Here is a 12555-nt window from a genome sequence, read left to right on the forward strand (position 1 = left end):
CTGCTTGAAAATCTATGGCTGTCTAGCCATGATCCTCAACACCTTGACAGAGCTTGAATCATTTTTTAAAGAATAATGGGAAAATATTGCACTACAGGTGTGCAAAGCTCTTATGAGGCTTACCCAAGAAGACACAGCTGTAATGGCTGCCACAGGTGTTTCTAATATGTATTGACTTAAGGGGGTGAATACTTATCTAATCAAGGTATGTCAGTGTTTTATTTTTCATTCATCTTTAAAACATGTTAGAGCTTTTCTTCCACTTTGACATTACAGAGTATTTTGTGTAGACCATTGACAAAAAAGTACAATGAAATCTGTTTTAATCCCACTTTGTAAGGGGGGTGTAGACTTTCTATAGGCTCTGTACTTGTGCTTTTCTACAACAAAGTCAACTAAACAGAAAAGGCATTTGTATTTTCATATTTATTATCAAAAGTTAAATGTATCTCTTGCTATCTTACCTATTAACAGTGTTAGTTCTCTTGGTTATTGGTATATATATCTTCTTTGTGATGCATTTATGAATGTGCTAAAAGTTAACTTTGGTACTGAAGAACCTCTGAGTAAAAACCCTGGGGTCTGTTAAGGATTATATAAAGTTACAGAACATTGAGATAGAAATGTATCGTGTAGAACAGATATGCTTGTCTGTCAGATACGAAAGGAAATCCAGTAAGCTCTATTCATGCTATTTCTATCTGCACCATTCAAAATGTTGCACACCACTGAATACACCCCAATTTTACAGCCCATTGCTGTAGTACCGTCGGAGGGTCTACAGGGGGCGTCTGTCCGACAGCAGGCGACTCCTCTCCTCGTTGGTGGGGAATATTACCTCCCTCAGCCGGCTCATACGACCTCCGACCCCAACATGGCCCCTGCCGCTGGCATCCTCCACCAGGGACCTCCTCACCCGCTTGTAGACTTTATAGCGCCTGGGAGAGGAAAGTAGAGGAGGGAGGGAGAGATGGATGGGAGGGGGGAGGGAGGTAGAGCGAGATGGATGGGGGGAGAGCGAGATGGATGGGGGAGAGCGAGATGGAGGGAGGGGGAGGGAGGGAGAGCGAGATGGATGGGAGGGGGGAGGGAGAGATGATGTAAGGGGGAGGGAGAGATGGAGGGGGAGGGAGAGAGATAGATGGAGGGGAGGGAGAGAGATAGATGGAGGGGAGGGAGAGGGGGAGGGAGCGAGATGGAGGGAGGGGGAGGGGAGGGAGCGAGATGGAGGGGAGGGGGAGAGAGAGGAGGGGAGTGAGAGGTGGAGGGGGAGGGAGAGGTGGAGGAGAGATGGAGGAGAGTGGGGTGGGAGAGGTGGGGGGAGGGATGGAGGAGAGGGGGAGGGAGAGGTGGAGGGGAGGGGGGAGAGAGATGGGGAGAGAGATGGAGTAGAGGGGGGAGTGAGAGGAGGGGAGGTGGAGGGGGGAGAGAGGAGGAGAGGGGGAGAGAGGAGGAGAGATGGTGAGAGAGGAGGAGGGATGGAGGAGAGGGGGGAGAGAGAGATGGAGGGGAGGGAGAGATGGGGAGGGAGAGATGGAGAAGAGGGGGGAGAGAGATGTGGTGGGGGAGATGGAAATGAGAGATCATGAGTAAGGGAAACTCTGTGTGAGTGCGCGAGTAATACTGGGTGGCTTGACTTACTTGTAGACCATGAAGGCGGTGAAGGCAAAGATGGCTACCAGAATAGCACTGGAGGAGAGGACAACCTCTGCAGCATGAGGAGCTTTAGACACTACAGACAGATGGGGGAGAGGGATGGAGGAACAAAAATGAGAGGGAAATTGACAGAGTGATAGAGAGGTGGGATGGATCGAGGGGAGGCAAGAATCAAAGGGGGGAGGATGGAAAGAAGTGGAGAGAAAATATGTAGAGAGGTGGGATGAGATTGGAAGAGAAATAAATCACTTTATCAGTTGTAAATTGTGCCTAAATACCATCAAACGAAACCTAAACTTAAAAATGAAAATCCCCATCTATGACTTTGGACTTGTACACATTCAAAACATTGTATCCCAAATGCCACCCTACTCCCTATATAGTGTACTACCTTGATCATGGCCCATCCATATGGCACACTATTCCCTATATACAATGAATTCGGAAAGTATTCAGACCCCTTCCCTTTTTCCAAATTGTGTTACGTTACAGCCTTATTCTAAAATGGATTAAATTAAATCCATCTACACACAATACCCCATAATGACAAAGCGAAAACAGGTTTTTAAAATGTTTTGCAAATGTATTCAGACCCTTTGCTATGAGACTCGAAATTGACCTCAGGTGCATCCTGTTTTCATTGATCATCCTTGAGATGTTTCTACAACTTGGGAGTCCACCTGTGGTAAATTAAATTGATTGGACATGATTTGGAAAGGCACATACCTGTCTATATAAGGTCCCACAGTTGACATGTCACAGCAAAAACCAAGCCATGAGGTCGAAGGAATTGTTCATAGAGGTCCGAGACAGGATTGTGTCTAGGCACAGATCTGGGGAAGGGTACCAAAAAATGTCTGCAGCATTGAAGTTCCCAGAGAACACAGTGGCCTCCATCATTCTTAAATGGAAGTAGTTTGGAACCACCAAGACTCTTCCTAGAGCTGGCCGCCTGGCCAAACTGAGCAATTGGGGAAGAAGGGCCTTGGTCAGGGATGTGACCAAGAACCCGATGGTCGCTCTGACAGAGCTCCAGAGTTCCTCTGTGGAGATGGGAGAACCTTCCAGAAGGACAACAATCTCTGCAGCACTCCACCAATGAGGTCTTTATGGTAGAGTGGCCAGACGGAAGCCACTCCTCAGTAAAAGGCACATGACACCCCGCTTGGAGTTTGCCAAAAGGCACTTAAAGGAATCTCAGACCATGAGAAACAAGATTCTCTGGTCTGATGAAACCAAGATTGAACTCTTTGGCCTGAATGCCAAGCGTCACGTCTGGAGGAAACCTGGCACCATCCCTACGATGAAGCATGTTACTGGCAGCATCATGCTGTGGGGATGTTTTTCAGTGGCAGGGACTGGGAGGTTAGTCAGGATCGAGGGAAAGATGAATGAAGCAAAATACAGAGAGATCCTTGATGAAAACCTGCTCCAGAGCACTCAGCACCTCAAACTGGGGTGAAGGTTCACCTTCCAACAGGACTATGACCCTAAGCACACAGCCAAGACAACGCAGGAGTGGCTTCGGGACAAGTCTCTGAATGTCCTTGAGTGGCCCAGCCAGAGCCCGGACTTTAACCCGATCTAACATCTCTGGAGAGTCCTGAAAATAGCTTTGCAGCGACGCTCCCCATCCATCCTGACAGAGCTTGAGAGGATCTGCAGAGAAGAATGGGAGATATACAGGTGTGCGAAGCTTGTAGCGTCATACCCAATAAAACTTGAGGCTGTAATCGCTGCCAAAGGTGCTTCAACAAAGTACTGAATAAAGGGTCTGAATACTTATGTAAATGTGATATTTCCGTTTTTCTAAAAAACTGTTTTTGCTTTGTCATTATGGGGTATTGAGTGTAGATTGATGATGGGGGAAAAAAACTATTGAATCCATTTTTGAATAAGGCTGTAACGTAAGAAAATGGGGAAAAAGTCAAGCTGTCTGAATACTTTCCGAATGCACTGTAGGGTGCCATTTCCTGAATAAGACCCCAGGGTCTAGCCCTGTGACCTACCGGGTGTGTCAGGGTCAGTGTTGCTGATGGTGATGGTGATGGTGGTGGTGAGGGCCAGACTGCTGGCGTCCTCCAGGGTGATGTTGACACAGTAGGTCCCTGGCTCCAAGAAGGTCCTCCGCAGGCGCACCTCGCATTCCGACGATGGGGGCACGTCATCACACACGATGCTCCTCACCTGGTGGCAAGAGGGGTCCGACACGATGGTGCAGGCTGAGGTGGGAGTGCTGGGGAAGGGGGAGAAAAGGAGGAGAGTGGTTATGGTAGTAGGTAAATGGATGGGGCAACTATGGAGTGGTTTGTGTGTTAATATTCATTACAAATGACATTTTTCACTAGTCCAAAAACATGTCTGAGGGTTGCCTTAGCCACATCCAATTGTGTTCCACTCACCTGCCCAGGCACTTGACCAGGAAGCTGATATCAGTGTTGGTCAACTTGGCAGCAGACACGTCCACGATCCAATTGGCTGGCTGGCTGTTGATTAAGTGCTTGTGTTCTGTGATTGGGTAAGGAATGAATGGAGTGATTAAAACACGCTTGGATTGAAGACTTTTCACAATTGGGCAAATACTAACTTCCACTCCCATTAATATCAATGCATGATTATGTTAACATGTGTAGACATTGGGCAGTGGAACTTAGGATTTGCCCCTATGAGAATGTCTATGTCCCAAATGGCACCCTATTCCCTATATAGGGCACTACTTTGGGCCCAAAAGTAGTGCACTATAAAGGGAACAGGATGCCATTTGAGACGCACTATATCCTCATCCACCCACCGATGATGGTGATGTTGGTCTGGAAGGTTCCGTAGAGGTAGCGGAAGCAGTCATCGGCCGCCAGGTGTCTGTGGCGGAGCTGGGACATGGGGGTGGGGCCAGCGGGCAGGGACATGGGGGTGGGGCCAGCGGGCAGGGACATGGGGGTGGGGCCAGCGGGCAGGGACATGGGGGTGGGGCCAGCGGGCAGGGACATGGGGGTGGGGCCAGCTAGCAAGAACTGGGCGAAAAGTTGTATCGGGTTGAAAAGAGCCAAGGCCACGTCAGCAACCGTCGTCGGGAGGGGCTCCGTTGTTGGGAAGCCCGTAGTCATAGGAACAGGTGTGTTGGGGGCGGGTCTGGCAGTGGTGACTGGCACTGGAAACGAGACAGTGGAATTTGGACAGTTTATGTCAGCTGAATAGAACTAAACTCACTAGAGAAAACACTTCCTCATACACTCTAGCAGACACTTCTATTCAACACACATTACAGAGTTAATTCTTACCAAAACCATGGGTTGTCTCCATTTTGCGAGTGATGGCGTGAGTGCCAGGGGTAGGTGTGGGGGCTGCTGAAGGAGAGAAAAAGAGCGATATGACATAATGCTTCAAAGACGGACATGGGGCTGCAGCGCAATCAGTTAAAAAAAACATTCCCCAATGGTGCATACCTTATTAAAATCAAATCAAATGTTATTGGTCATATACACATATTTAGCAGATGTTATTGCGGGTGTAGTGAAAGGCTGGAGTAGCAGTAGTATGGTGACAGATTACGCTCATTAGTGTGTGCTGTGTACAGTCATGGTCAAAAGTTTTGAGAATGACACAAATATACATTTTCACAAAGTCTGCTGCCTCAGTTTTTATGATGGCAATTTGCATATACTCCAGAATGTTATGAAGAGTGATCAGATGATTTGCAATTAATTGCAAAGTCCCTCTTTGCCATGAAAATGAACTTAATCCCCAAAAAAACATTTCCACTGCATTTCAGCCCTGCCACAAAAGGACCAGCTGACATCATGTCAGTGATTCTCTCGTTAACACAGGTGAGAGTGTTGACGAGGACAAGGCTGGAGATCACTCTGTCATGCTGATTGAGTTAGAATAACAGACTGGAAGCTTTAAAAGGAGGGTGGTGCTTGAAATCATTGTTCTTCCTCTGTTAACCATGGTTACCTGCAAGGAAACACGTGCCGTCATCATTGCTTTGCACAAAAAGGGCTTCACAGGCAAGGATATTGCTGCTAGTAAGATTGCACCTAAATCAACCATTTATCGGATCATCAAGAACTTCAAGGAGAGAGGTTCAATTGTTGTGAAGAAGGCTTCAGGACGCCCAAGAAAGTCCAGCAAGCGCCAGGACCGTCTCCTAAAGTTGATTCAGCTGCAGGATCGGGGCACCACCAGTGCAGAGCTTGCTCAGGAATGGCAGCAGGCAGGTGTGAATACATCTGCACGCACAGTGAGGCGAAGACTTCTGGAGGATGGCCTGGTGTCAAGAAGGGCAGCGAGGAAGCCACTTCTCTCCAGGAAAAACATCAGGGACAGACTGATATTCTGCAAAAGGTACAGGGATTGGACTGCTGAGGACTGGGGTAAATTTTCTCTGATGAATCCCCTTTCCGATTGTTTGGGGCATCCGGAAAAAAGCTTGTCCGGAGAAGACAAGGTGAACGCTACCATCAGTCCTGTGTCATGACAACAGTAAAGCATCCTGAGACCATTCATGTGTGGGGTTGCTTCTCAGCCAAGGGAGTGGGCTCACTCACAATTATGCCTAAGAACACAGCCATGAATAAAGAATGGTACCAACACATCCTCCAAGAGCAACTTCTCCCAACCATCCAAGAAAAAGTTTGGTGACGAACAATGCCTTTTCCAGCATGATGGAGCACCTTGCCATAAGGCAAAAGTGATAACTAAGTGGCTCGGGGAACAAAACATCAACATTTTGGGTCCATGGCCTGGAAACTCCCCAAACCTTAATCCCATTGAGAATTTGTGGTCAATCCTCAAGAGGCGGGCGGACAAACAAAAACCCACAAATTCTGACAAACTCCAAGCATTGATTATGCAAGAATGGGCTGCCATCAGTCAGGATGTGGCCCATAAGTTAATTGACAGCACGCCACTGTGGGATTGCAGAGGTCTTGAAAAAGAAGGGTCAACACTGCAAATATTGACTCTTTGCATAAACATAATGTAATTGTCAATAAAAGCCTTTTGACACTTATGGAATGCTTGTAATTACAGTTCAGTATACCATAGTAACATCTGAGAAAAATATCTAAAAACACTGAAGCAGCAAACTTTGTGAAGACCAATACTTTGTGAAGACTGTACATACTTTCTAGGTTTGTGTACCTGCAATATCCACTGAAGTGTGTGACTCAAGTGAGTGTACCTGTAGTTTTCGGCGAGGTAACACTCGTCGGCATGGCCGGGGGACACGGGATCTTGAACGCCGCCTCCACCATCAACTTCACGTTGACATTTCCAACCGCACTGTAGGTGTGAGTGGCTACGTTGCTATGGGTGACCAGCTGGTTGCCATCCTTGAAGTCCCAGATGTAGTCGACGGCGTCTGCGGTCTTCAGGTAGTTACTGGGGTCGTGAACCGACACACTGAACACCACGTCCTCGCCACGCACAAACACGCTCTCCGACAGGTTGGCTGATGCCTTCTGGGAAATATTCACAGCCACTGGGATCTTGTCTGTGGAGGGAAAAGGGTTAACGAGGTCCCGGAACACATAGGGTGTGTTCGTAAATTCTCTCTGGCTATCTACTCCGATTTTAGAGCACTCTCCTCTTGAGTGTCAGTGCAGAATAACTGATGAATTTACGAACGCGCAATACCCGTTCAATATGACCGGTGTCAGTAAACATCAGCAAAAAAACGTTATTCAATCGTTGCCAGCAGCACAGTTACAGTCACTAACGCTCTAGACAACATGAAAACAGCCTAACCACCTCTGCTAGGGGGAGTAAAATGGTGTTCTCTCATTTGTGTCTGGAAGTAGCTAGCTAGCAAGCTAACTTTAGCCAGTTAGCTTGGGTGCTTGACTGCCGTTGTGAGGTCAGAACGCTAGAGCATCCAGTGTGCTAAATGCTCCGAGAGCGAAACGCTCTGAATTTACCAACGGACAATCTGACAACGCTCTGAATTTACCAACGGACAATCTGACAACGCTCTGAATTTAAGAATGGACAATCTGACAACGCTCTGAATTTACCAATGGACAATAAGACAACGCTCTGAATTTACGAACGCCCAGAGCGCACTCTGAGCGCACTCTGGCACTCCAGAGTGAATTTACGAACACACCCATAGTGAGCGCGAGAGGGGGGGGGGGTGTTATCCGGGTGGGCTCTGAGGTACAGGAACACATTGAGAAAAAAAGTGACAAACTCAACGTATCAGCGCAGCAGACAGAGTAAACAGCCAAGTAGCCCACTATCTATGGTGGTGAAATGGACAGTGCTCTCCAAGGTGCTGATTAATTCAAAGCATTTAGACGTCACTGCAGTATGCCCACATACTTGAGTATAGCTATTGGTCTTACACAAGTCCTAAATTCTTATAGCCTCATTTTCTAGACATCACTGCATAACACCCGCCATAGGCATATGGTCACACTCAGCTGTGGGGCTTACAACACCCGAATTTCATATAATTTCCAAGACATCAATGTCACAGTAGAACTAATATCACAATTTCGGAATAAAGTTTGAAATAAAATTAATCAATGTAGGCTACAGCAGAACACACATATGAGAATATATAGGCCTCCTGCCTATGTGATAACATGAAGCACATATTCAGATTAACTTCACAGTACAGAACAAGTTTGTAAAGAAAAAATGTTCCTCCCTTAGTTTTCAAAACCTCCCACAATGACAAGTCCATTTAACTCCTGACAGTCAACTTCTTGCTCAAAACCATGAGCAGGCCTGTGGCTGTGACGTTTAGCCTCCTTCTATGGCTGTTCGGAAGACTGGCTGTAGGTGATGGCTGTAGACTATGCCTGCGTTCCAATCAGCAAAATCCTTGACTGCCTATGGCTAGTCAGAAAATATTGAATAAGTGAAAGCAAAGCGCTAAAGCTCCACCTGACTAAGTGCTTGGTGTCCTTTAAGATGTACAAGGGGAAGGAACGATAGTAGATGGGAGGAAGCAAGGTTGCGGATTGAGACACGTGATGCTTGGAGAGTAGACATGAAGTGTATACAGCGGACTCACCTGTGACAAAGAAGACGACCTTGTCGGTGGCCAGGGGGCTGTACTTCCTGCGCTCGCGTTTCCTGTACACCATGACCTCCATCAGCTCCGCCCCAAGAGTGATGTCACTGGTGTTCACTGTCAGGGTGGAGGAGGAGCCATCGCACGTCTCAGAGTACTGACCTGAGGGAGGGGGGAGGAGGGAGGGAGGGAGGGAGGGAGGGAGGGAGGGGAGGAAGGGCGAGAGGGAGGGAGGAAGGGCGAGAGGGAGGGAGGAAGGGAGGGAGGGAGGAAGGGAGGGAGGGAGGGAGGAATCAGAGGCAGAGAGAGTTAGAGTAATAGCAGATATCCATCTCTCTCAGCACCTGCCTCCTCACCTTTAATAGAGCTCATCTAATCGAAGACATTGTACATGCATATGTGCGTAATTTACTGTGTTTGAGTGAGTCTCTTACCCATAGAGTGCCATACATAGACGTAGCCCTTGTGTCTCCAGTCATTGCTCTGAGGGAAGGGTTTCCCGTCTGGGAAGACCTTACATCTCTTCAGGTCAGTACACTTTCCAAAGCCATAGTCATCCAGCCAGGAGGTCCAGTTAAACACATAGCCAGACTTAAGTTGACTGTTAGCTGACCAGGGCAGGGGAGGAGAGAGTTACAGTCAATTCACAGAATGTAGTACACCCTAGCCTATTTCATGCCTCAATGTTGATCTATTCAGTTTTTGTGAATGCTAAATCGCTGACTGTATAATGAACTTATCAGCTGTTGTCATTTTTGTAAAGTGCGTGTGTGTGTGTCTGTGTTTGTGTGTGTGTCTGTGTCTGTGTGAGGGGGTCTGTGTGTGGGTGGGTGGGTGTGTCTGTGTGTGTCTGTGTGTGTCTGTCTGTGTCTTTGTGTGTGTGTTTATGTGCAGGGGCGTACTTAGTGATTTCACAATCCCCAAGTCAAAACAGACTATGGGTGGCGCACAATACTACATAGAGCCATGACTACATGGAACTCTATTCCACATCAGGTAACTGATGCAAGCAGTAGAATCAAAAATACACCTTATGGAACAGCGGGGACTGTGAAGAAACACACAGACACACGCATTCACATGGATTTTGTATTGTAGATATGTGGTAGTACAGTAGTGGCATGAGGGAACACACTTAATGTGTTGTGAAAAGTTTTATGAAATGTAATGTCATGTAATATCTTTTATTGTATATAACTGCCTTAATGTTGCTGGACCCCAGGAAGAGTAGCTGCTTCCTTGGCAGGAACTAATGGGGATCCTTAATAAATCCAATACAATACAATACAATTTGGAGGCCCCAGGCAGAGGTCAGACTGAGGTCAGACTGAGGTCAGACTGAGGCCAGACTGAGGCACACGCACACATTTTTTAAATGGGTTTATAGTAAAGCCATGTAATTTAACTGTAAAAATGTATGACCTTTTAATGTGCCATAAACACAACCAGTTTTCATTTGATTGTCAAACAAATCACTTCAAAAAGTAGTTTACCTTTGCACGTTCATCCAAAATAATTCCAGGATCCGAACAGCGCACTGTGCATTCGACAATTTTCCAACTTTCCTTTAATTCGCAAGTGGCTGAAACTATCTCACCGGAGAAAGCATCCTAGCGAGCGAAACAGCGCCCCTCTGTCATACTATGTGTAGCCCATGTATCTGATGGTTTCTGGCCAAAAATAGTATGACATGCAGCATCAGATACATGGGCTACACACACCCCACTGGGCACATATGTCAATTCAACATCTATTCTACCTTGGTTCAACATCATTTCATTGAAATGACGTGGAAACAACGTTGATTCAACCAGTGTGTGCCCATTGGGACATGTCCTCTGCCTCGACGAAGATGGCAGTATTATCAGAAGCACTATATTATCAGCAGCACCTGTCCTTTTACTGAGGCAATTGCCTATTCTTCCTAATCTTAAATCCACCACTGTGAGAGTGTGTGTGTGAGTATGTATATGTATATGTATATGTATATGTATATATATATATATATATATATATATATATATATATATATATATATGCGTGTGTGTGGGTTTGTTCATGCTAGGTGCGTGCGTGTGTGTGTGTGTGTGTGTAGATGCACCTGAGGCCTCCAGCTCCATACCATCCAGACAGTGATCATCCCACACCAGTTCCCCGTTGGCGTCCTCCTTCTGACATGGCGGGTACTCTAGCTTGGCAGTGAATGACACCACAGAACCGTTGATTGCCGGACTGTCGCTGGTCAGGCGCACTTTGACGGGCTTACCTGGATCCGGAGGGGAAATTAGTTGATAAATGTTGTGAGAACGTTATAAACTTTCTCTGCATAATTTGAAAAGGTCTCTGGCGGTGCTCACCTTTTCTCCGCGTTAGTTCCTTGGGACCGAAGGGCGGGTAGAGATAGTCATCCCACGGGTTGCTGTCTGGGTTCCAACCGGGGATCGGCGGGAACTTCATCGACAATGAATGCTTGTGAGGGAACATGTCCCGGTAAGCTGAGAGAGAGAAGAGAGAGAGAGAAGAGAGAAGAGAGAGAAAGAGAGGAGAAAGAGAGAGAGAGAGAGAGAGAGAGAGAGAGTACAATTTTGTTTTGAGACTTAGGCCTATAGAATTATAGGTTAAAATTGTGCTTTTAAAAACTTTGGAAAATCTGCCTAATGTGAGAGCCCTAATGTAAGTTTATCGTGTTAATTCGTTGAAACAGGCCTATTTCCTTAACCATAATGAACTGTAATATTCTGGATATAGACTGACGAATGCAATAGATTTTGTTTAAAGTCGTGTTATATACTGAATTAAAGTAACCTTTGGAAAACCTATCCAGGTAACCATATTCACAAGACGGATCTCCATGTGCACGCGCGTAAATGGCGTAATTGGGCTCATGGGACTGTGACTGACAGGACAAGCGCGTGGACGCTAGTAACGCAATAACAGCTCGCGCCTCTGAAATTCTTATGAGATGAGCAAGGTCAGAAGAATACAATGAAAGGAGCGTTGCTTTTTCCTTGTAAAGAGTAATTTGAAAACCACAGGGTAAACGGAGAAAAGGGCAGATAAATGTCAATGCCATGCATATGTGAAAGTATTTCGAACTATAGTCATTTGAAAGACTTGACTGGGTGCATTAATAAACCTTTATAGGCTAAAAAGGAAAAATATAAAACAAACCGCATAACAATTATCAATAACAATGTAACAAGTATCCCTATATCATTTTAGTTCTCCATTTGCCAAAACGTTATACGTTATCTGCATCCTATACCGCAAACCTGATTGATGGGTACAGCTAAAACCCCAAAAGCAACCAAAAATGTACTTACTTTTGAGTCCATTTGCTTGAGAAACGAAAAAAGTGCAAGCCAGAACACAAACATAAAGTAAAGCTCCCATTTCGACCTGAAGAAAAAGTTGCACCTGTAATATCCACACAACCCCAAATATAGTGGCTCCTAACGCAGACCCCACCAAACACAGAACTGCTCCCACACGCAGACACGTATTGTCCCTTTCTTCCCCCGCGTGCCCCGAGTTCCATAATTTAATTGAGGGCTGCATGCACTCGCAAACATGTGATGTTGATAACAAGATGCATCTCATCCTTCATTAGGTCGCGCGCCTCATGTGGACTGTCTCAGTCCCCACCCACTCTGCCCTGTCCTGTCTCTTACATTTAAAACACCTCAAAAAATGTCTCATGTTCTCTCGTCGCCAAAACAACAACATAAATAATAATTGACCAGTATCCAGGAAGTGGAAGAATACTTGGAGGTCTGAGAGGGTTGAAACTTTACGGATGGAGTCCAAATCCTAGTCCAATTTGGTGGAGGCTGTAGTTTCAGAAGAATCCAGACGTCAACAAATTAGGATTTTTTAAG

General features: G+C 46.3%; 1 protein-coding gene across 3 annotated transcripts; it reads right to left on the reverse strand.

The window, feature by feature from the left end:
- Positions 1–200: 200 nt before the first annotated feature.
- LOC121572952 (protein QNR-71-like) lies at positions 201–12207 on the reverse strand. Of its 3 annotated transcripts, none has more exons than XM_041884991.2 (12): positions 12001–12207; positions 11035–11172; positions 10800–10943; positions 9112–9285; positions 8678–8839; positions 6839–7150; positions 4935–5000; positions 4448–4804; positions 4059–4164; positions 3666–3892; positions 1642–1732; positions 201–938 (listed from the first exon to the last, which is right to left on the reverse strand). In XM_041884991.2, exons 1-12 carry the CDS (start codon positions 12068–12070, stop codon positions 779–781), a joined length of 2007 nt encoding a protein of 668 aa, XP_041740925.2. In that variant the 5' UTR covers positions 12071–12207; the 3' UTR covers positions 201–778. The 3 variants fall into 3 exon arrangements, with proteins under 3 accessions (XP_041740925.2, XP_045078313.1, XP_045078312.1); XM_045222378.1 differs by having other exon boundaries at positions 4935–4997; positions 10779–10943; XM_045222377.1 differs by having other exon boundaries at positions 10779–10943.
- Between the last annotated feature and the right edge of the window lie 348 nt (positions 12208–12555).

This window comes from Coregonus clupeaformis, chromosome 8, assembly GCF_020615455.1.
Source record: "Coregonus clupeaformis isolate EN_2021a chromosome 8, ASM2061545v1, whole genome shotgun sequence".
Classification (NCBI taxonomy): domain Eukaryota; kingdom Metazoa; phylum Chordata; class Actinopteri; order Salmoniformes; family Salmonidae; genus Coregonus; species Coregonus clupeaformis.